The sequence below is a fragment of the Amblyraja radiata genome, chromosome 18 (genome assembly GCF_010909765.2).
Source record: "Amblyraja radiata isolate CabotCenter1 chromosome 18, sAmbRad1.1.pri, whole genome shotgun sequence".
In the NCBI taxonomy this organism is placed as follows: Eukaryota; Metazoa; Chordata; class Chondrichthyes; order Rajiformes; family Rajidae; genus Amblyraja; species Amblyraja radiata.
Window position 1 is genome coordinate 23,115,319 of NC_045973.1, and position 24,695 is coordinate 23,140,013.

Consider the following 24,695-nt stretch of genomic DNA (forward strand, 5'->3'; position numbering starts at 1 on the left):
AGCATTAATAGATTGAATCAGTTGCAAAGATTTCAATTAGCTGAGTCCCTTTGTCTTGAATAGAATTACATTTCTTGAATATTGCTGCAATGCTGGTAATATTCTTAAGTATTGAATCATTTCCTGCATTGATTAGTGGTATGCATGTTGTAGAAATGCATTAAGGGATGAGGAGGCAAGCAACATGCTGCAGAGATACCAGTCTGTATCTTGATCATGCTTATGGTTGTGATGTAGCTGATTCTGTTCCTGATCAATAGCGATTCCAAGCATGTTAAGGGTAGATGCTCTGGCAAAAAATGTTTTGGTTAGTGAAGTACCTGGGTGTTAAATGGTTGTGGTTTTCATGGTGGAAATGGTTATTGGCTTTAGAAGATGCCAATATTGCATTCAAGACCAAATGTGGATGTCATGTAGGTTCTTAAAAAGGTTACTTCGTTTCTGAAGGAACAGTGAATGAAGCCTTAATATTATGAATTACACTATGTAACTCTATTATTAACAATGATTAAGCAGATGGTTCAAGGGTACTTCCCAAGGAACACCTTGGGGCCTTCTCTGACTGCAGTTAATGGCAGCCCCATAACCAGTCTATGACAAATATAAGCAGCATCTTGCTTGTTAACTGTTGAATACAGCAACTGGAGAGTTTTCTCAGGGCCGAATTTGTATGTGCATAGTGCCAGACTCAGTCAAAAGGAGTTAGTGAATTCCTTACTGGTATTGCTGGGTTCTCAATGCCTTCATGGTTCTCAATGCCTTCATGGATGCTCCTTTCCTATTGAAATCATTCATGGATGAGGGACTCCAACAAATCAATGATGATGTTGTGGCGCCACTTACTGTGCGAACCCTCAGTAGTCGGGGGCAGGATCACGTGACTGGGTTTGGCGGGAAGGAGTCATCACGGGGTTTAGGGGTGTGCTCTGGTATATATAATAAACCCCGGATTAACCTTCCCCCATTCACGTGTGTGCTGTTCTCTTTACTTTGTCAATAAAGATTTCTTTGTTTCACCACGCGTGGCTTGCTTATTCGCCTGCCATATTGGTGATCCCGACGATTCAAAATGGTCATTTTGGATTTAAACTATGGACGCAGCCAATGATCAACCTCAACAGCCCGAGGTCGCTGTCAATCCATATGGACGGTATTCTGCCCTGCCTTCTCTTCGAACACGCTTTCTTGGAACAGATGCCGGCCGACATCCGCCTGCTTCTCGCCGGTGAGGATTTTGCTGACCCCCTGCAGCTAGCGGAGCATGCGGACGAACTGTGGCAGTCCAAGCAGCAGAGCGGTGGGCTCGATCAATCGGGTGACGGCGGTGCCCTGGAAGGCCCAGAGACCAGGCCCTGCGTCCACCGGGAGTTCGACTGCGCCGCCTGTCCTGGGCGACCCCGGTAAGGGGAAGTGGTGTTACTACCATCAGCGCTGGGGTCCCTTAGCCCGTCAATGCCACCCGCCCTGCTCGTATCCGGAAAATGTCGGGGCCGGCCGCCAGTAGTCGACCTGAAACACTGCTTCTCCGCTTGGGACTGCCATTTGGGATGACGGTTCCTCGTTGATACAGGTGCGGAGGTTAGCGTTTTTCCCCCTTCGGAGATCAACACTCGTTCTGGCAAGCGGGCGCCTTCTCTGACTGCAGTTAATGGCAGCCCCATATGTCCAGTTCATACAGTCCTGCTCATCTTTGGCCCCTGCCATTTTACCTGTACGTTTACGGTGGCCGACGTCTCCCAGCCGTTGTTGGGCACAGATTTTCTCCAGGCCCAATTCTTATTGGTGGATGTGCGAGGGCAACGCCTCGTTCATGCCGCGACCTTGGAGCCGATCTCCTTACTCCGCTAGCTGCATGTGCTACGCCACGCAGTGACCTGGTGTCTTCTGTGGACAATATTTATGCACAGACACTGGCAGACTTTTCTCCAAGGTTAACCTGGTGCGGAGCTATCATCAGATCCCTGTGTGTCCGGAAGACGTGCCCAAGACGGCCATTATCACTCCCTTTGGGCTTTTCGAATTCCTTCGGGTGCCCTTTGGCATGAAGAACGCCGCCCAGGCTTTTCAGCGACAGATGGACACGGTGAGTCGCGGCCTGGACTTTCTATTCATTTATTTGGACTATATTCTCGTTGCTGCCGTAAACCTGGACAAATGTCGGTTTGGTCTCAGTTCTATCGACTTCCTGCGCCATCGCGTTACCCAGCATGGTGCGATCCCGGTTTCCGCGGCCGTCCGTGGTGTGAGGGCTCCAGGAGTTCGTGGGTATGGTGACTTTTTACCATCGGTTCGTGCCTGCTGCGGCTCGGATCATGCGGCCGTTGTTTCAGTTCCTGGCCGGCAAGCAACGGGACATCTCGTGGGATGCCGAAACCGTGGCCGCTTTCGATGGTGCCAAGGAGGCGCTGGCACGGGCGACGATGCTGGTCCATCCACGGGCTACCACCCCGACCGCCTTCACGGTGGACGCCTCCGATTCTGCTGTGGGTGGCGTGCTGGAGCAGTTAATTGATGGGTGATGGCAGCCTCTGGCTTTTTTCAACCGGCAGGTCAAGCCCGCGGAGCGGAAGTACAAAGCTTTTGACCGGGAGCTCCTGGCATTATACCTGGCGGTGAGACATTTTCGTTATTTCCTGGAAGGCTGGGATTTTACCAACTTTACTGATCATAAGCCTCTCACCTTTGCGTTTGCGAAGGTGTTGGATCCCTGGTCTGCTCAGCTGCAGCATCAGTTGGCGTACACCTCAGAGTTTACGACAAGCATCCGCCACATCGAGGGTAAAAGCAACCGGGTCGCTGACGCATTGTCTCGGCCGCCATCGGTGCTGTCCTGGATGTCGCTCCGGGGATCGACTATTCCGCCTTGGCGGCTGCTCAGCTGCTCATCTCTGGCCTGGTGTTGGAGGATGTGCCGTTTGGTCCAGCTGGTACCACGGTCCTGTACAATATATCCACTGGTCAGCCGCAGCCCATCGTCCCGGCCGCCTGGCACCGTTGGGTGTTCGATGTTATCCACAGGTTGGCGCACTTTTCCAACTGGGCGACAATTGCATTGGTGGCGGCCCGGTTCTTGTGGCGCGCAAGCAGGTCGGTCACTGGGCCCAGGCGTGTATTCCGTGCTAGACGTCCAAGGTGCAGCGTCACGTCCATGCACCTGTCCAGGACTTTACTGTACCTCACCGGCGGTTCGACCACATTCATGTGGATATTTGAGGGTCCGCTGCCCCCGTCCCGGAGTGTCACGCATCTCCTTACAATGGTGGATCGTTTCACTCGGTGGCCGGAAGTTGTTCCGCTGGCTGATACCTCTGCTGTGATGTGTGCCCGTGCCTTTGCTGCCCATTGGATTGCCCGTTTTGGTGGACATCTCTTTGGATCGGGGGCTCAGCTCACCTCTGAGTTGTGGTCTGCTATGCCCGCTTGTTGGGGGTTCAGCTCCACCATACCACGGCCTATCATCCCCAATCCAGCAGTTTGGTGAAGTGGTTTCATCGCCATCTGAAAGCCGCTCTCAAGGCACGGCTCGACGGGCCGGAGTGGATGGACGAGTTACCATGGGTTTTGCTGGGGATTCGTACTGCCTAGAAGGAGGACTTGGCTTCCTCCTCTGCGGAATTGGTTTATGGGACTCCGCTTATGGTTCCAGGGAATTTTGTTCCGGTGGCACGTGCGTTCCAGGAGCTGCCCTCATCTGTGTTAGTCCATTTGCAGGAGAAGGTGGGCACGCTCTCTCCTGTCCTGATGTCTCGCCATGGTGTGGTGTCTTCCCACGTTCCGTCTGCTCTCCAGGACTGTTCCTTTGTGCTCTGTGACGCTCATTGCACACTGCTGCAGCGGCCGTATGAGGGGCCTTCCGGGTGCTGCAGCGTGGACTTACAATTTTTGTTTTGGACATGGGGGGTCTGTGTGAGTGTGTCAGTGGCTCGTTTGAAGCCTCGGCAGTCGGGGGCAGGGTCACATGACTGGGTTTGGAGGGAAGAAGTCGTCACGGAGTTTAGGGGTGTGCCCTTGTATATACAATGAACCCCGTGTTAACCTTCCCCCATTCGCGTGTGTGCTGTTCTCTTTACATTGTCAATAAAGATCTCTTTGTTTCACCATGTGTGACTTGCTTATTCGCCCATCATAATGTTACAATTTTGCAAAGAATCTTTTAATAATGTTCTTGACACATTTTTGCCTTCCTCTGGATAATCTTTTGTGGTGATGGGGCTTGGCATGGAATGTCTCTTGATTAAGTGTACAATGTGGCTCATCCATCAGAATTAGCTGAGGGTAATTGCTGGGGATGTTGATCTGACGCTGACATTTGGTTATCCTATACTGCTTATATTAAACCTTCCAATATTTCTGACTCCATCACTACTGGAAACTTGTGCATTAACAATTATCAATATAATTAAAAGTCTCATCTTGACTACTTCCTGTCTGCACTGTATATTGATTTTAGAAAAAATGCTACCATATGTCGCTGTGATTTTAGGCCATCTTACTGACAGTCCTCCTCCGCTGAGCAGGCCCCGAGGATTTTTTCCATCAATGAAAAATAAAAAAGTTATGAGTGTTTAAAAAACCTTGACATCCTCTCGCCTGTCAATCACCGCAATGAAGGTAACGCCCCTCCCGGGGGAGGGGGGTGCAGGACTGTAAAACCCCGGATGCCGGGACGTGACCCAGTCACTCTGCAAGATCGCGAGGGAGAGGCCATGACTCTCATTCTAAGCTGTGAATCAACTGAACTGTGAGTCTACAATGTACAATGCAATAAATGATTTTTTTAGCCCTTAATGACAATGCCATGAGTTGTTTGGCCTGCTGCCCTGCCTGTGCTTGAAACTGCAATGCTTTATTAGGTCTTTGGAAGGAATAAATGCTTTATTAGGTCCGACTGTGTTTGGTTCAAAAGTCCCGCTCATTTTGTGACTTCTGCTTAGTGGACAGGTTACGCTGATTGCGTAATTTCTGGTAAGTGCAGAGGTCACGCTGATTGCGGAAGTGCCGCTGACTGCGGAAGCCCCAGAGTGGAGAGGCCGCGCTCAGCTGTGTGAGTATTCAAGAGAGTTTATGTGAGTGTTAGTGTGTGTGTGTGTGAGTGATTGTATATGTATGTGTATGTATGTATATGTATGTGTGTGTGTGTATTTGTGTGTGTGTGTGTGTGTGTGTGTGTGTGTGTGTGTGTGTGTGTGTGTGTGTGTGTGTGTGTGTGTGTGAAGAAATACTCCCAGGAGCGCCCCCCCCCCCCCCCCCCCCCCCCCCCACTGGCCAGCAATATTGGAATTGGTGGAGAGGTGGAATATTGCGTTGGGGGACCAGCCCTCCCGTGTGAAGCTGGGACCCCCCCCACAGCTTAGGTGTTGCCTGTGTGGTCATGGTCGTACGTGGACTTCCTAATGGGTCGCCGATTGTTGGTAGCTTGCCGTAGCTTGACTTTGACTAGGTGGTAAATTGTCGTAGACATTGTCGTGGGGGGGGGGGGTCTGTGACAGTCGCCGAAAAAATCGCCTAAGTGAGACAGGCCCTTTAAAATACTTATATAAAACTTTTACTATCATGAGAAACATCCAAAAGTAGAAAACAAAAGCTGACAGTAGGCATAAAATGCTGGAGTATCTCTGGAGAGAAGAAATGGGTGACTTTTCAGGTAGAGACCCTTCTTCAGTCCCAACCTGAATCGTCACCCATTCCTTCGCTTCAGAGATGCTGCCTGTCCTGCTGAGTTACTTCAGCATTTTGTGTTTACCTTCGATTTAAACCAGCATCTGTAGTTCTTTCCTAAACAAAAGCTGACTTTGAAACACATAAGGAGACACGTCAGGGCAGATGTCTCAGAGGTCAGTTTTAAGGAGCATCTTAAATGATGAAAGAAAATAATGGAAACAGAAAGATTTAGAGAAATTAGGGTTCCATAGGCACAAATGCCAATGCTGCCATAATTCATATTGGGTTTCATTATAAAGCCAGGCTGATGAAAATAGTTATAGCAAAAAAATTATAGGACAGAAAATAATATAGAAAAAAGTTTGAACACCAGGTTGAGAATTTTAAAATTGAGATGCTGCTTTACCTGGAGCAAAGGTATGTTAGAATCATAGTCATTGAGTTATATACCGTGGAAACAGGCCCTTAGGCCCAACTTGCCCGTGAAGACCAATGTGCCCCATCTACAATAGTCCCATCTGCCTGTGTCTTGCCTATATCCCTTTAAATGTATCCTATCCATCTACCTGTCTAAACATTTCTTAAACATTGCAATTGTATCTGCTTCAAATACATTCATATACTTTGAAAATATATTGAGAGTACTGTAATTCTCTCATCATTTCAGTAAGTGGGATATCAGCATACCAAGGAACTTGACTTCATGATGGAAAAGATGCTGCTGAGGATCCCGGAACAGATAAGTAGCTCCTTCTGCTGCCGCAGGTGCAAATGAATATGATGGAGTACAACGGGCAGCAGGATCCGACGGGATTCTGCAAAAAGAGAAAAAATTATACTGAGCCACATTTATACAGTGTACCTACATTAGATTAAAGATACAGAGTCCAAACAGAGCCTTTGACCCACCGAATCCACACAACCAGCAAACACCCATATATTAGTTCTACCCTATACATGCGACAATTTACGGAAGCCAATTAACCTACAAACTTGCACATCTTTGGAATGTGGGAGGAAACCGGATCACCCAGCGAAAACGCACGCGGTCACAGGGAAACGTACAAACTCCACACAGACAGCACCCATAGTCAGGTTAGAACCTGGGTCTCTTGTGCTGTAAGGCAACAACTTGACTACTGTGCCACTGTGCACCCCTATAATGTGATCACTTCAGTTACAAAAATATTTAAAGTGCCACAAAGTTCCAGTTTTTTGGGGGCATACCTGATTTCAGAAGTACCAGCATAAAGGTTTAAAATGTTATCTCTGTTTAAGGATAGGCTTGGAGAAAATGAATAAATTGTAATAAATACATACGATTTAAACAGTGACATATTCAGAGCTACTCAGCTGATAAAGTTGCTTATTCGAGGATCCTTACTGAATTTGGAGTGACTATGAAAGTTTCAGAGTAAGTTGTCTTCTATGGAATGATGTTGACAATTCTTTGATTTAATAACTATGGCTGATGAAAATTCACATTTACACAAATAAATTGCAGAAAATAATATTAAAAGCTGAGTTCATATTTCTATCCCATAAGTCACTCTACTGATGTTTAACATGCATTGCATAGCACTATCATAAGTTATCTTTCACTTTTTACTGTATGTTGGACACTGATGTAGTATTTGTGTGACATATATATGTTGGTGGTGTGAGCCACAGGGTGATGATGCATGGGTCTAGTGTGCTGGTATAAATCCAGATGCTGTCGCCTGGAAAATTTTGTGAAAAGAGGAGCCAAGAGCTTAAGCTTCCCCCTGCAAGTACATAAACTCTGCATCATCCACACTCCTGCAGTGCCTAGTCATGGCAACATACGGTAACTGGGACCACTTATGGTTTTGGGTGAAACTGTGTGGGGATCATGGAGGAACTTTGGCCACCAGAGATGCGATGTGTTGGTTCACCGGAGTGTGGACACGGTCTGGTATCCATCAACCAGCACCCATCGCTGTGCTTTTCCTCTTGTCCTCGACCACTGCACAGTTACAGGAGATAACAGCTGCCTATCCCACATTCTCATTACCGTCATGATTGAGGAACATAGACATAAAATGCTGGAGCAATTCAGCGGGACAGGCAGCATCTCTGGAGAGAAGGTATGGGTGACGTTTCGGGTCAAGACCCTTCTTCAGACTGATGTCAGGGGAGTGGGCGGTGTAGAGATAAAATAAGACAGTAAGACTGGTAAGAGAACTGGGAAGGGGGAGGGAATGGGGATAAAGGGAAAGCAAGGGCTACTTGAAGCTAGAGAAGTCAATGTTCATACCTCTAGGGTGTAAGCTACTCAAGCGAAATATGAGGTGCTGTTCCTCCAATTTGCACTGGGCCTCACTCTAACAATGGATGAGGCACAGGGCAGAAAGGTCAGTATGGGAATAGGAGGGGGAGGAAAAGTGTTGAGCAACCAGGAGATCAGGTACGTTTAGGCAGACTGAGCAGAGGTGTTCAGCGAAGCGGTCACTGAGCCTGCGCTCGATCTCGCCAATATACAGGGGTTGAGGTTGAAAGAGGTGCAAGTGAACCTCGGCCTCACCGGAAAAGACTGTCGGGGTCCTTGGACAGAGTTGAGGGGGGAGGTATAGGGACAGGTGTTGCATCTCCTGCGGTTGCAGGGGAAAGTACCTGGGGAGAGGGTGGGTTGGTTGGGTTGGGAAGCAGAAAGGGGTGCAGATGTCATTCTTTAAGGAACTGGGGTTCCCTTCTTCCATTATAGAGGAGGCTCTCACTAGGGTCTCCTCGATATCCCACAGCTCTCCTCTTGCTCCCCCTCCCCCTCCCCCCATTTGTAACAAGGGCAAAGTCCCCCTTGTCCTCACCTTCCACCCCAACAGCCATCACATATACCACATAATCCTCCGACATTTTTGCCACCTCCAACGGTACCCCACTACCAGGGCCTCTGAGTGGAATTTTATAAGGCCATAAAGGGTATGGAAGATAAGAGAGTGCAATGGAGCGCTGTTGATTTTCTGCATTTGAGTCATGCTCCTATACTCTCTCCATGATAAATATAAATAAAATAAAAGGCTCAGAGAGAATAAAGCACATTTGTTTTGAACATTTTTTGTTTATGCTACAATACAGTTAAGGAGAAAGAATTTGCATTGAAACATCCTTTTATATTTCAATGCAGATGAGATCAGAAGATATAAGTATTAGTAAAAAGTTTTAAAAAAGGTAGATAGGCTTCGTATTTACTTTAAATAAAGAGCTTTCCTGGACTTTTTTTGTGAAATTTTTTGAAACAGCATGAAAATGTATTGTTCTGGCAATGTTTGATTCAATACTTAGCCTGGCCAAATCCACAAGATGTTCCTGAGACATTGTAGACCTTAAATAATTCTTAATCAGCTTGAGTTTGCTAAATGACCTCTCTGCAGAAGCTACTGTTGCTGGAATTGTTAATAGTATTCTTAAGCTAACACAAACACTTGGAAACAGGACACCAAGTCTGTACTTTTTCAACAAGTTCAACAGATCTAATGGCTTTAACTGTGCATTTACAAAATTCACCCTCCCACTAACAAACACACTCACATTCGCTCACCTACCTACCCACTCAGAATTTTGCTTTCTGCCATTTTGTAGCAGAGAGGTGGAATACAGAAACAGACTGCTGCTCCACAGGAGTAGAAATAAGTCACCCTGAGCAGTTGCCATCAGGAAAATGATTGCATGGGGTTCTGGAGGCAGTGATGATCACAATGCCACCAAAATTACACCACATAATAACCTTGATGGATGTCAGCCTTGGAGAATGTAAATTATGAAGCTAGGAGTTACTGCATTGCAAGAAAGGAAACATATTTCTTTCTCCCAAAGGTACTTTAACATTACTATAGATATGCCCCATATTCATCTAACCCTCCTGCCATTGCACAATGAAATGGATCTGATGCTGTGGGTAAAGTGTAATTTCTGGCAGGTGTGATTAAGATAATCAGTATCAATGCACATTAAAAATATCTAAGACCATCATGTTTGCTGAGACTCTGGTAATGTCTTTCACTATGAAGACGATGGATTCAAACCTCTCTGAAGAACTTCATGATGCAGTCTTCCATTTACATTTAGTGTTGAAAAGTCAAATGTAGACAGTAATGCTACACAGTGTTACATATGAAAGAATGTCTTCAACATTGATCAAGCCTTGGGAAACTCCTGTATATATTGTCCAGCAGTGTGCAGGAAATTATTTGGAGTCTCAGAGCAAGGGCACTTGGTATCTTTACAAAAAATCAAAATAGAGAAGCTCCAAGAGCATCCTCTCTTATTTTATGTCTTGGTTATATGTAACTGAATACTATTTTTGAATTATGGTAGTTTCAATTATGAATTGGTAACTGTATAACAATGTTAAACCAATAGTGTAAATAAGAGAGAGATATCTCGGGTGATTCTGCAACTCAGTGATACCATGCTTTGTGGCGACATCAGCAACAATTGCTAATAGACTGATGATAGTGATTGTTACTCCCAGTCAGTCTAGGTGTTTATCGTTAATGATGTAGTACTTAAGACTATCTTGTGGTAGGATTAAAGAAACACAGATCCCCGAGAACCCCGATGGGGTGGGGGTGGGGGTGGGGGGAAACTTTTTTCAATGTCTTACCTTGCCGGAGATGCGACTGTTTTCCGGATCATATCTCCGTTCGCTCTGTGGCCTAACATCATGGGGCTGGCAACCTTGCTCGAGACTGACTTTGAACTCCACCGCGAGGCCATGGATTTACCATTGGAGCCTGCGATCCCTTGCCTGGGATCGACGCTTCAACCGCGGCCTGCGGATTTCAACATCGAGGAGCTCGCAGTCTTGGGTAGAGACTAATGTCGGGAAGCTCCAGGTCGCAGAAGGTTCGACCTGCCCCGACCTGGGGTCCAATCCCCCGGCTAGGGGGAGCTGAGATCCCCCAATGCGGGAGCTTGATTGACCCGACGCGGAGGGCTTGACTACTGGCTGCGGGAGCCAAGGTCGCCCGACAATGGAAGGTTAAAGTGCCCCGACCGCGGGAGAAGAAAGAAGGGCAGAGGATTGAACTTTTTTTGCCTTCCATCACAGTGAGGAATGTAGGGGAGTCGCTGTGGTGGATGTTCATGTTAAAAATGTATTTGGGCATCTTGTTGCTCTTTATTGGTATGACTGTGTGGCAAATCAAATTCCTCTTATGTTGCAAAACATACTTGGCTAATAAACTACAATTATGATTATGATTATAATTAAATACCAGTGGTATCATGGCTATCATTAAGAAATGTCTCTGCTACCAGAATTAGAGTTACAGGTAGGAGTCAGAAACCAACCCAAGAAGGAAGGAATATCCATCATCTCCATGAGCCAGCCCTTAGTATTATTTGATGGTGTAAATAGTACAGGGACTGGGAACTTATGACACCTCCTATGAGCTCTTGGGAAACAGTATAATCATCCAAGAAATGCTCTTCTTAAGGTTTTGTTTACAGATGTGTGTACACTCAGTAAGTGAGGACATGTTTTTTTTGTAGAACTCTGGGTTCTCATGTAGGTGGGGATGGGGTGGCTCAAATACATTTTATTATTAATTGAACCTTCAGGAAGCCTTTAAAGTCTGTTGGCCATTTCCATTTCATAGAAGAGAACGGTCCTTTTTCCTCAGAAATAAGTTATCAATCAGCCCCTGAGAGAAGCAGCAAGGGGTAACATGAAATATGGCATAGATCTACTTCAACCACCTGGAATAAGCTGGTCAAAAAGGTTGAAGGTGACATTGAGCTCCACTGACAGACCAGGCAGTGGTACATGGCTGGTGCAGTCTACAAAATGGCAACACCGGCTTGACAATTTTTAGATTCAGGAGATATTGCTCCTTGGATAGGATGTGGGTCACTTTATGTATGTGGGGTTAAATGCAGACATGAGCCCGTCTTTGCTTCCCCCATGTGTATTTTGTTTCAAATGTCTGTTTTGTAGCCTATGCAGGATATAGTGGGATCACCATGAAGCAGACATAGCGGAGGTAATAACTGCATAAATGACTCTGCACCTAACCTTTGTTTAAGGGAAGGTTTTAGTTGTCTACCTAGAATCAAGGAGATTTGAACATTTGTGTTGCACACTGTCTAACAAAATGTGAAGTAACAATACAGTCAGTTCCAAAGCAAAAAAATACTAATTCCCAAATGAGTGTTGTAAAATGAATTATGTAATTCCCTGTGTGTTCTATACGTCATATACATAACTAGCAAAATTTATGCTAACACTTGTGTGATTGTTGCCAAGTAATTCCTAGTTCAATCTTAGACAATTGATTGACCATTTTTCTACTAAATATGTTTACAAACAATTCAATTGCAATGCATTTTAAGATGCAGTATGAATTCCTTAACCACTACCTTTCTAGGCCATCTGGTCAAATTACAGAATCAATACATTCTGTACATCACAACAAATACATTAACTGGAAAAATATGTACTAAATATTAAAATGTATTTAACACCATCTCTCATCAAACACATCTGAAAGTAATGGTTTTATAACAAGCACACTTGGATGCTTCCTCCCCTACCTGGATATGAAAAGAGATGACTGTCCACTGTCCGTGCGATAGATTGCAGCTTGACGATATCCATCGACTGACCAATGTGTACCGTGCTAGGCATGCTACCCAATGTTCCTCTCACAAACTCTGCCACCTCCTGCACTGTAAACATCTGCAGCAGCTCATCAAAAATTGCAGGGAAGGAGTTGAGAAGAGCCGCCTACAATGAAACAATGGCTCAGTTCATCAACGAGTAATCTATAGTACCAATGTCAGAGAAAATTAAGAAAAAGTTCTAAATAACACAACAAGCTACAGGAAAAATGGTATTGGCATCAGTTTATTAAAATACGTGAATTCTTCATTATTTATTTTCAGAAAGCACATCAATATCAAATATATTGATAAAACCAGGAAAGAGGATATTTGAACTTGTGAGTATTTTCACAACACAATGCTTAATAGTTGAGTCAGTGTGGAAACTAGATTAACCTGTGGACCGAGGAAAGAAATACCATTGTTCTTGATTTCTGGAAAGGGATTGATTTACACTGTACTAGTTTTGGTGAAATATATTAGTTATGGAATAGAATTAGCAATTTCTGACACCTTGTGTAACATACTCAGATGATTAAACACAATGTAGTTGGAAACACAGTAAAGATACTCTATTATGATATGCATTAATTATAATTGCAGAGAGCGGCCTTAAACCACAGTGCAATTGTTTATTTTACTATCTATCATGTGGGCTGTGAGATTGCCTGTTACAGGCAGATTCATCAATGTGCATGTGTAATCAGACTGAGCCTGTTTAAATTTATTTTACTTGAGATCCTTGCAATCAGCAAGAAACTTTTTATAACATTTGAAAGATGAAAGCACAGCATCTTCTGTCTGCACTGTTATGGGTAAGGCTATCACGTGTATCCATTACCAACGGGTTTGTTCTTGTCATGCTGTGATACTGCGTTGGGCTTAGCTCCCAAAGGATTTTGTTGCAAGTTACTGAACTAACCTGTGTGAAGACGAGGGTCTCAGAACTTCTGCTATCCAAACTCAAGACAAAGCGGATGGACTGAAAAAGTTCCTGAATGCTGGTACGAAAGTGCTCCTCCTCTATCCCACCTGTTGCTCTTGAATACAAGATTCGTGATTGCACTATAAACTTAAATAAATACTCCAAGGCCTAGAGGGAAAGGGAACACAATTCCTTAGGCTATTTAGCTCATCAATCAAGATTCAAGATTCAAGATTATTTAATGACCACACAGTCAAGCTGGTGGAATTCATGTTCAGTACAGGATTTTACACAATAAGCTGATTCCAGTCATGCAGACATACAGTTTGTGGTACAGAAGAACACAGTAAGCAGAACATAACATAACATAAAACACAAACAACATACAGTATACAGTACATGCACGGGCTGGCTTTGTGATATTATCATAGAGTGTTCAGAGTTCGAATTGCATATGGGTAGAAATTGACATGACATTCCTCACATTATAATATTTTAAAGTTGGACTGTATGTCATTAAATGCCAAAAAAATTATGTCATGCAATAGCTTTGTGAACAAGGTGCAGCTTCAGGATGTCTAATTAAAATTTACAACAATAACTTGTAAATTTCAGTTATTAAAAAATTAGAGAGGCTGTTCCTTAATTGTTATTTAAACAAAAAACAATTCACTATTGTTCTTTGGAGATAAATAGGAAACTTATTTTCCATCCACTAGCTTTGAGGGCAATGACTGACACTGACAAACCTCAGGTAAACAAAGAATTTCAGGGCTGAGACCCTTTGTCAGAATTGATCTGCTGAATTTCTTTCAGCATTTGCTTTTATTCCATATCAACAGTTTTGTTTTATTTTCATTTAATTTCCAGTTTCATGTCCCACTCATTGGCCATTCATCAGAAACACAGGTAGCAGAATTTAACTGCAAAATGAATCATAACAAACATTATCACACTAAATGAAATACAAATAAATTACAGATTTTTTGATGGATCTCAAAATGCTTGCATTTTGGATGCAAGCATTTTGGATGCGTTAATAACTACGCACAAAATGCAAATTATACCTTTGACCCATAATGGTAGGAATTCTTAAAGTAACAGATCCCACCAGGAACTACGGCTTCAACAGATCATGGTACTTCAGAGAAATTAGGCCATTGAAAAGTAGCTCTGTACTGAGGCTGGCCATCTGCTGCCTCCAACATCTGATAATAATGGATGGGATTTATATAGCGCCTTTCTAATACTCAAGGCGCTTTACATCGCATTATTCATTCACTCCTCAGTCACACTCGGTGGTGGTAAGCTACTTCTGTAGCCACAGCTGCCCTGGGGCAGACTGACAGAAGCGTGGCTGCCAATCTGCGCCTACGGCCCCTCCGACCACCACCAATCACTCACACACATTCACACACAGGCAAAGGTGGGTGAAGTGTCTTGCCCAAGGACACAACGACAGTATGCACTCCAAGCGGGATTCGAACCGGCTACCTTCCGGTCGCCAGCCGAACACTTAGCCCATTGTGCCATCTGTCGTCCCTTAAGACTTTGTCCCTGTAATAACCTTTTTTATCAAATAATCCATAGAGCTATATATGCATATTCATCTGCATGCAGCCATTTTTATTCTTCCTCAATTACCCCTACAGGTTAATAGTTAGTAACCCATGGCACTTAAACATAACAAATTGCACCACTCCGAATACCACATTCTTCCCTTCATTATTAAACCTCTCTTAACAGGAATATACAAGCTATACCTATTCATCAATATAAAACATATTGGTTACTAACCCCTAAGGCTGAAATGGGTCAGGGTTTATTCTGCCCATTTAATATCTCAATATGACTATAAGATGTGGAAAAAGGAATAGCCCATTCATGTTTTCAAGCCTGCTCTACCATTCAATAAGATAGTGGATAATCTGCCACTCCTCATGTACATTTCCCTGTCCTTTATTCATTTCTTGATTCTCTTACTGATAAGATATTTATCATCTGTTTCAAATTTTCAAAAAAGTGTCATGTAAGAAGCTTTAAAGACTCACAACCTTTGAGAAACATTTTTTTCCTCATCTCGTTCTTAAATGGGCAGCGACTCATTCTGAGACCTTGCCCTCTTGTCCTGGATTCTTCTTTGAGAGGAAACCTTTTCTCAGCATTTACCCTTTACAGTGCATTCAGAAAGTATTCAGACCCCATTACTTTTTCCATTTTGTTATGTTACAGCCTTATTTTGAAATGGATTAAATTCTTTTTTTTTAAAATCATCAATTGACACGCAATACCCCAGAATGAAGAAGTGAAAACAGGTGTTTAGAAATGTTTGCAAAGTAATTAAAAAGAAATAACTGAAATATCACATTTACATAAATATTCAGACCCTTTGCTATGACACTCAAAATTGAGCTTAGGTTCATCCTGTTTCCATTGATTATCCTTGAGATGTTTCTACAACTTGATTGGAGTCCACCAGTGGTAAATTAAATTGATTGGACATGATTTGGAAAGGCACACACCTGTCTATATAAGGTCCCACAGTTGACAGTGTATGTCAGAGCAAAACCCAAGCCATGAAAATGAAGGAATTGTCTGTAGACCTCCGAGACAGGAAGGGTATAAAACAATTTCTGCAGAGTTGTAGTTCCCGAAGAACACAGTGGCCTCCGTCATTCTTAAATGGTTGAACTTAGGAACCACTAGGACTCTTCATAGAGCTGGCTGCCCGGCCTAACTGAACAATCAAGGGAGAAGGGCTTTGGTCAGGGAGGTGACCAAGAACCCTATGGTCACTCTGATAGAGCTCCAGAGTTCCTCTGTGGAGATGGGAGAACCTTCCAGAAGGACAACTATATCTGCAGCACTCCACCAATCAGGCCTTTATAGTAGAGTGGCCAGACGGAAGCCATTCCTCAGTAAAAAGCACATGACGGCCCGCTTGGAGTTTGCCAAAAGGCATGAGAAACAAGATTCTCTGATCTGATGAAACCAAGATTGAACTCTTTGGCCTGAATGCCAAGTGTCATGTCTGGAGGAAACCAGGCACCGCTCATCACCTGGCCAATACCATACCTACGGTGAAGTATGGTGGTGGCAGCATCATACTGTGGGGATGTTTTTCAGCGGCAGGAACTGGGAGACTAGTCAGGATCGAGGGAAAGATAAACGGAGCAAAGTACAGAGAGATCCTTGATGAAAACCTGCTCCAGAGCGTTCTGGAACTCATACTGGGGTGGAGATTCACCTTCCAACAATGACAATGACCCCAAGCACACAGCCAAGACAACACAGGCGTGGCTTTGTGACAAGTCTGTGAATGTCCTTGAGTGGCCCAGCCAGAGCCCAGACCTGAACCCGATCGAACATCTCTGGAGCGACTTGAAATTAGCTGTGCATCGACGTTCCCCATCCAACCTGACAGAGCTTGAGAGGATCTGCAGAGAAGAATGGGAGAAATTACCCAAATACAGGTGTGCCAAGCTTGTAGCGTCATACCCAAGAAGACTTGAGGCTGTAATCGCTGCCAAAGGTGCCTCAACAAAGTACTGAGTAAATGGTCTGAATACTTATGTAAATGTGATATTTCAGTTACTTATTTTTAATTACTTTGCAAATGTTTCTAAACACCTGTTTTTGCTTTCTTACTATGGGGTATTGTGTTTAGATTGATGATTAAAAAAACATTTTTTAAAATCCATTTTAGAATAGACTGTGACCCGCTCGCTTCCTGGCCGTTGCAGTGCACAATTCGTCAATGGAGGGAAGGTTGCAGCCAACAACCTTCTCAACTGATCGGACAATTCGCTGCATCCTCCGGGTGTCGTGCTTGGTGGCTAAGCTAAACTAGACCATGAAGGAGAAGGTGAGGACAGACTCTACGATGGCCGTATAGAATTGGACCATCATTGCCTGTGGCAGATTGTGTTTCCTCAGTTGCCGCAGGAAGTACATCCTCTTTTGTGCCTTTTTGATTGTGGAGTCGATGGTGACCCCCCATTTAAGGTCCTTGGAGATGATGGTTCCCAGGAACTTAAAAGACTCCACAGATGTGACTATGGTGAGGGGAGGGGGAGCTCTCTTAAAGGCTTGTTGTTGCTGAACCTAGTTGGAATGCAACTGTCTCACACAAGCTGACATATGATGTTACAGTGTCTGTATACTCATCGAGGTTTGTGGGTGCTTCCCTGAACACATTCCGCTCAGTGCAGTCAAAGCAGGACTGTATGTTTTCAATGCCCTCGCTTGTCCACCTTTCGTTGTTCTGACCACAGGCTTAGCAGATTTTAGATTCTGCCTGTAGGTCGGAATAAGGTGAATCAGAGATGGGATGATCAGAGAGACCCAGACCCGCCCTGGGAACAGAGCGATATGGGTTCTTGATTGAAGTGTAACAGTGGTCAAGTGTTCTCTCCCCTCTGGTGGGGCAGGTAACATGAAGTCTGTACTTTGGAAGGTCTCGGCTGAGGTTAGCTTTGTTAAAGTCCCCCAAAACAATGACCATGGAGCACAGAAGCAGGATCTATGGCCCAACATGTGTTTGACAACCAAGATGCCTACCGAAGCAAGTCCCCTTTGCCTCTGTCTGGCATAATTCCATCTAAGCCTTTTCTACCTATGTATCTGTCTTTTAAACATTGTAATTGTCTCTACCTAAATAATTTCATCTCACAACTCTTACCATACACTCATTGTGTAAAAAACTTGCCCCTCAGATCCCCTTTAAATATTTCCCCTCTCACCTTAAACCTATGCCCTCTACTTTTAGACTCTATTATTCTGGGAAAACAACTGTGACCATCCACCTTATTTGTGCCTCTCATCTATCTATTCTATATCTATATTTCTATTCTATCTATATCTTTTATCTTCTATCAATCTTCTATATATTCTATTATATGTATATGTATATGTATATGTATATGTATATATATATATATATATATATATGTGTATATATATATATATATATATTTAAAAAAAATAAAAAATTCTAAATCACTAAAAGTCTGATCTTGACCACTTCCTGTTCTGTCTATTGATTTTAGAAAAAACGCTGCCACTTACGGCTGTGATTTTTGGCCATCTTACTCAGAGTCCCCCTTAGCCGTGAGTCAACTGTTAGCCCACCAGCCGTGAGTGAGCTGCCTGCACAACAGGCTTGAGTGACTGAGCCGCCAGCCCAAGAATCCATTTGGCCCATAATGTCCATACTAGCCCTTTGGAAACCAGTCCCTTCAGCTCACAACGCCCATACTAGCGCTCCAGAAAGCCCCCCTCCTCCCCCCCCCCCCCACTGGCCACCAATATTGGAATTGGTGTAGAGGTGGAAAATTGCGTTGGGGAACCAGCCCTCCCGTGTGGTGCTGGGACCCAATGGATCTCACTTAGTCTAGTATTTTATATTTCTTGAGAAAATGATTTCAGTTCATATTTTAATTATATGCTCTGATTTCTATTGAGGAATCTGAATGATGGTTAAATACATAATTAAAGATAATGATTTCTGCTTTGTTGTAATTAATTTAATTAAAAATTATTTAATGTGATTGCGTAGATGAAGAGCTGTGAGCTGAAGAACAGGATCATATGCTGGAAGAAGGGATTAGGCTGGGTAGCTCTTTTTCCACCAGCACATACAACTTTCTAAACTAAGCAATCTTCATAATTGTGGTTATTTGCCTATGATTTTACGATTGTTTACTCAGAGAATTTAATCATATTCAGGGATCCACTGAACTGCTTAGTGACACTGGCACGAGTAGGAAGGTATAGCTACTGACATTGTGGGGAGCAATAAATATTTTCATTTCAGCATTGAATATAAATTCTAGGCCATGTTGTTTGTCAAAAGTGAAACTGCAGAGGTGGTTGTATGTAAAATATCCTTCAGCGTTTGTTATCCACAGGCTTGAGTTTGGAATGCTTGTGATTGGATTTTAACGTGCCTCCAGAAATTTCCACAATGGATTGTTGCAGGGACAATTCCCCCCCCCCCCCCCCCCCCCATTTTTTGTAATCCGGATTTTAAAACCCAGTTAAATCTCTGCTTTACGTGAGACAGTGAGGGTGGGACTGATGATCGAGGGCGCGGATTGGACGAGAGAGATGTTGGTCAGCAGGCAATGGGTGCGGGATATGATGATTCAGTGCGATGATTGGAGGAGGGAGGTATCGGTCAGAGACGGAGGTAGGCGGGTGGGACTGAAGATAGAGCGCGGTGATTGGAGGAGGGAGGCGTCCTGGTGGAGCAAAGATCATAGAATTGCATGCCCAGGTCACAAGCGAAAAACACTCTTGGCAGCCCTGGACACAGACCTGCACCTCATCCGCAGCCAGGATCGATCCCGGGTCTCCATCGCTGCCTAACTGCCACTGGACCATCCCCGTCCCCATCCCCGTCCCCACCCGAGTGCCCCCACGCCCGGGGGTGGACAGAGGCATCGGGAGTCAGACGGGAGCAGTGCCCCCAGCCAGAGCAGAGAAGCAGCGCTAAATCCAGTTCAACTCTGCCTGTCCCACCAGGTTAACCTACTGGATTTACGGGAATGATGGCCTAGGCTTACGGCCAGCGCGGAGAAGCAGTGCAAGCTCCACGGCTCCGGACTGGTGTTCCGTCAGTCCAGGCAGGACTGTAGGTTAACCGGCGAAACACGGCGAATTGAGCTGGATTTAGCGCTGCTTCTCCACGCTGGCCATAAGCCTGTGCCGTCGTTCCCGTTACTGTCCATAGGGCCCACGGCTGAAGCCTCCAAAGCTTCAAGTCTTGCTCCATTTCTATATTTTGTCAGATAGCCATCAAATGGCACTTCATTACCCTCATTGCCTCTTGAATGTGGTCTTGTCTGATAACTTCTGCAGATCGATCCATGTACCATTTCAGACATCGGATCAGCTCCCTGAAAAAAATACAGATTTATAAAGAACATAGTGTATCTGTGTGATCAGACTATCACACACAGGAATAACACATACAAGGACCAATAAATCAGAACACATGAACAACAGTAATCTGCAGTGAATTTCCATGGTTTTGATGGATACTCTCTTCCATACGCTGTTGTAAGTGTGTGGACAATATATTTGCAGACGTGCTTTATGAATGCATTTTGGAAACCAATATAAAATCACATTTAAAGGTAGACACAAAATGCTGCAGGATCTCAGCGGGAAACGCAGCATCTCTGGAGTGAAGGAATGGGTGACGTTTTGAGTCGAGACCTTTCTTCAGACTGATGTCAGGGGAGGGGGCGGGATAAAGATATAATGTAGTCGGAGACAGTAAGACTAGTGGGAGAACTGGGAATGGGGAGGGGATAGAGAGGGAAAGCAAAAGCTATCTGAAGTTAGAGAAGTCAATGTGTAAACTATCCAAGCAAAATATGAGGTGCTGCTCCTCCAATTTGTGCTGGGTCTCACTCTGACAATGGAGGAATGTCCAGGACAGAAAGGTCAGATTGGGAATGGGAGGGAGAGTTGAAGTGCTGAGCCACCGGGAGATCAATAGGTTAAGACGGACTGAGCGGAGGTGTTCAGCGAAACGATCGCCGAGCGTGCGCTTGGTCTCGCCGATGTAGAGAAGACACCTGGAACAGTGGATACAGTAGATGAGGTTGGAGGAGGTGCAAGTGAACCTCTGCTTCACCTGGAAAGACTGTTTGGGTCCATGGATGGAGTCGAGAGGGGAGGTAAAGGGACAGGTATTGCATCTCCTGTGGTTGCAGGGGAAGTACCTGGGGAGGGGGCAGTTTGGGTGGGAAGGGACGAGTTGACCAGGGAGTTTCGGAGGGAACGGTCTCTGTGGAAAGCAGAAAGGGGTGGAGATGGGAAGATGTAACCAGTTGTGGGATCCTGTTGGAGGTGGCAAAAATGTTCTTGCTCCCCCTCCCCACATTCGTAACAAGGACAGTCCCCCTTGTCCTCACCTTCCACCCCATCAGCCATCGCATACAGCATATAATCCTCCAACATTTTCGCCACCTCCAACGGGATCCCACTACTGGCTACATCTTCCCATCTAAAACTCTCATCTTGTTTGTTTCTATGTCTGTCTGTGAGGAGTGTGATCCTGAAATGACACCAAAACGGTACACGATAGCGCCAAACGTTTTGACCCAACTTACTCACCATTGATCTGTGGTGTGGTGTATCAAGTTTTGTTCAGATAAATGGTATATTTTACAAGTTATTCACATTTTAAACTTTACAAAAAACAATTTGACAAAAAAAAATCTCTTCCATCTGCACTGGCAGTTAGCCGCATATGACATCACAATGGGATCTCAATTACATAAACTGCCCATCCGCAGTGTTCCACCCCACAATGACATCACAATGTGATCTTATTTACATTTAAAAAAACTATCTTTTAAAAAACCCAGCAGCTTCCACCGAATAATGACGTCAAGGAGGGGAGGGAGTGACTGAGAGTAGGGGAAATGTGAGGGAGGGAGATGTGGGGGAGGGGAGGAGAGGGGAAAGAGGGAGGGTAGTGAGGGGAAAGAGGGAGGGTGAAGAGGAGGGGGAGGGAGTGCTGTGGATGAGGGGGTATGGAGGAGGATAGGGGTAGGAAGAGGGATGGTGAGGCGTACTTGAGGAGGGTTGCCGTGACTCGCATCACAACGGGGATCTCTGGCGTTACCATGGGAACCCGTCAGCCACGCCTGCATAGTTGGGGGCTATGGGTGAGTGGTGGAATATTGCTTTTGGGGACCAGCCCTCCCTTGTGACAGGGACCCAACGGGTCCCACATGGTCTAGTATACAATTAAAAATCTATACTGAAGGCAAGAGGATTTCATTTATATTCTATGGAAATGGTTCAGCGATACTACGCAGTTAACTAATACCTCTCTTTCTCCTGTGTGCCTGGATATAACCGCACATTGGCACATCTGCAAGATTCAATAATCTACAAGTTATAAATGCATTTTTGACTTTGTCAGTTGGGCTAGAATACTCCCTAAATGATTCAATCAGGGATGTGATATCATGGGATCAGGCTTTCCATAACCAGATCCAGAATAACAAAGCTGATGCAATGTCATTAATGATAATAAGTATTTACAACTGCCACTTCTGCCACCCAGTTAGTAATTTGAACAATCAACAAAGGTGCAATATTCATGAATCCTTAAAAGAGCCTGCAAGCATCCTTACAGTTGATTCCTTTCGGGGCTGTCCCGCTGCGGCAACCTAATTGGCGAGTTTGGGAGAGTTTGAAAAAGTGTCATGTTGAAGACCTCATTCGAATATGTAGAAGACCTCCTTCGACTATGTTAAAGACTAGCTTCGACTAGCTTTGGGAACATTGGACACCGAATAGTGGAGAGTGAAGACGACCTCTTTCGATCTCCCTTCGACTATGTTGAAGTCTATCTTCGACTACCTTCGATTACCTTTGACTATCCTTGATTATCTACGAATAACATGCCGACCTATTAAGGCCTACTTCGACTAAACCTACGAGTAAAAAAAATATCGATTTTTTTCCATGGCGACCTTTTTTTACTTGCGGGCATTTTTCAACATATTGAAAAATATGCCACAACCTAGCTGAGGCCTCAAGTACACGGGGACTACTCTCGAGCATGAAGAAGAGTTACAAAGACCTCCTAGGACCTCGTGTCAACCATGCTGCGAGTATGAGTCGAGGGCAAACTCTTCTAAACTTGCCGATAAACTCTTCTAAACTCGCCAATAAACTTGTCCGGAAGTGTCGGCGCTGCCCTATCAGCTGCGGCTCGCCTACAGTCCGTTTCTTTTTTTTGTTTTCTCGTCCCGTTGTCACAGTTTGTTTCAGTTTATTTTAGTTGTGTATGTGTGTGGGGGGGTGGGAGAAACATGTTTTAGTATCTTCCTTCGGGGGGATGCGACCGTTTCTTATCGTATCCCCCGTCTCCGTCTGCGCTGAGGCCTAATGGTGGAACTGGTGGCCTCCAACTGGGACTGACCTCGAGGCTCCTTTTTAAGCTGCCTCCTTTTTTGCCTTTTACATCTCATAATTCTGTTGCAACAATACCCAGCAATTAATCATATGAAACAATCCTTGAAAGAATAGCAGGACAGAAGAAACAATGTTACATATGATAGAGATTGCAATAATTATTTTTCACAAAATTAAACATTGGTTTGCATCTTGTTGGATTTAACCAATCCACATGGATGTTACCACATTACACAGATGGACTCCATGGCTAAACCAATGGTGATGCCAGTCTTGCTGGGTTCTATTACTCCACCAGGAAATTGTCACAGATCCTTTGTCAATTCAGACCTAGTAAAAGATCTGAATCTTACTGATTTACTTGTGGGGCAAAGATTTAGGCAACAGAGAAAGGTAAGTTATTTTTTTATTATTTAGCTGTAATGTATTTATTTAATAATTTTGACTTTTAATTATTTCTGCATCTGTATATGTTTTTATTTCTTTATTAATTCACCACTCATCCGCAGAGAAAGAAGATTTAGTAAGTTTGGCCATCCACATCCATCACAAGTATGAGCATATGGGACATGGAGGGTGATTTTCGGCACTGGTTCAAATCCAGTGCATTCTGACCCACCGTACTGAAATCATTGACTTCAATTATTATTTTACTGGAGATGAGCTTTACAGAAAGTTGTTGCAGAAATCCAATTTTGGAGACATGACCTGATGTTATTAGTGAATCATCAGGTAATTACACTCACTTGTATGCCAGCGCACCAGAGAAATGCTTCTTAATGTAGGTATCCATCACTGGCCGGAAGTGAAAATACTTGCTGTCCCGTAGCAAATTTATTACGAACACCTAGGGGAAAAAAGGGAGAAAGAAAGAAAGAGAGGCAGGGTTGTAAGTGCTTGATTAAATATATAGATAGATAGATTGAAGAAGCCAAAATAGAGGTATTTAATGAAGGCATTGTGGAGTTTAGGGCCTTGACAATTGAAGATATGGATGCCATTGTGGGACTGATAGATTTTGGGTGTTCATGGAGCATTAAGAATTTATTATGCAAAGTTGTGTGGCTAGAGATAGGGAGGAATGAGACGATTGGGGGACTTAAAGACAAAAATGAGGTGTGAGGCTGCAGCATTTTGTTCAGTTATGGAACAATCAGAAATAAACTACCATGAGTGCTGAATATCAAAAAAAAGCTAAAAATACTTAGAGATCTGTAAGTGAAAAAATTACTGTTTCAGTTCAATAACCCCATCAAAACCAGAGAAACAGAAGTATAAGAGGTTTTAAGGAAGGGTGAAAACAGAGAAAGATCGTAAGATGGGAAAAAATCATGGGTTGATGGTGGAAGAAATGGACAAAATGAAAAGTCAATAAAAGTGGCAGGTGAGAACAAGTAATTGATATAAGGAACATTGATACCGGGAACCAGAAATGGCAAAGGAACGTAAAGAAACAATAGAAGACTAGAGGAGATGAAAATGGCAAATGCTGAATCACTGACAACTACTGTTGTCTAAAAATATTTGGAGTAGTAGTTTT

The 24,695-nt window shown here is 44.2% G+C and overlaps 1 protein-coding gene across 5 annotated transcripts in view; it reads right to left on the bottom strand.

Moving 5' to 3' along the window:
• Window positions 1-24,695, bottom strand: part of dock3 (dedicator of cytokinesis 3) — a 366,678-nt gene that overhangs the window by 102,758 nt on the left and 239,225 nt on the right. For all 5 annotated transcript variants that reach the window (XR_004414644.1, XM_033036842.1, XM_033036845.1 and 2 more), the window contains exons 21-25: window positions 23,902-24,002; window positions 20,028-20,109; window positions 13,208-13,378; window positions 12,217-12,409; window positions 6,349-6,476 (exon numbers count right to left, since the gene is read on the bottom strand). Coding sequence is in view for 4 of the 5 variants with exons in the window: in XM_033036842.1 (XP_032892733.1) it covers window positions 6,349-6,476; window positions 12,217-12,409; window positions 13,208-13,378; window positions 20,028-20,109; window positions 23,902-24,002 (675 nt within the window). In the remaining variant the exon portion in view is untranslated. The remainder of the gene's footprint in view (window positions 1-6,348; window positions 6,477-12,216; window positions 12,410-13,207; window positions 13,379-20,027; window positions 20,110-23,901; window positions 24,003-24,695) is intronic.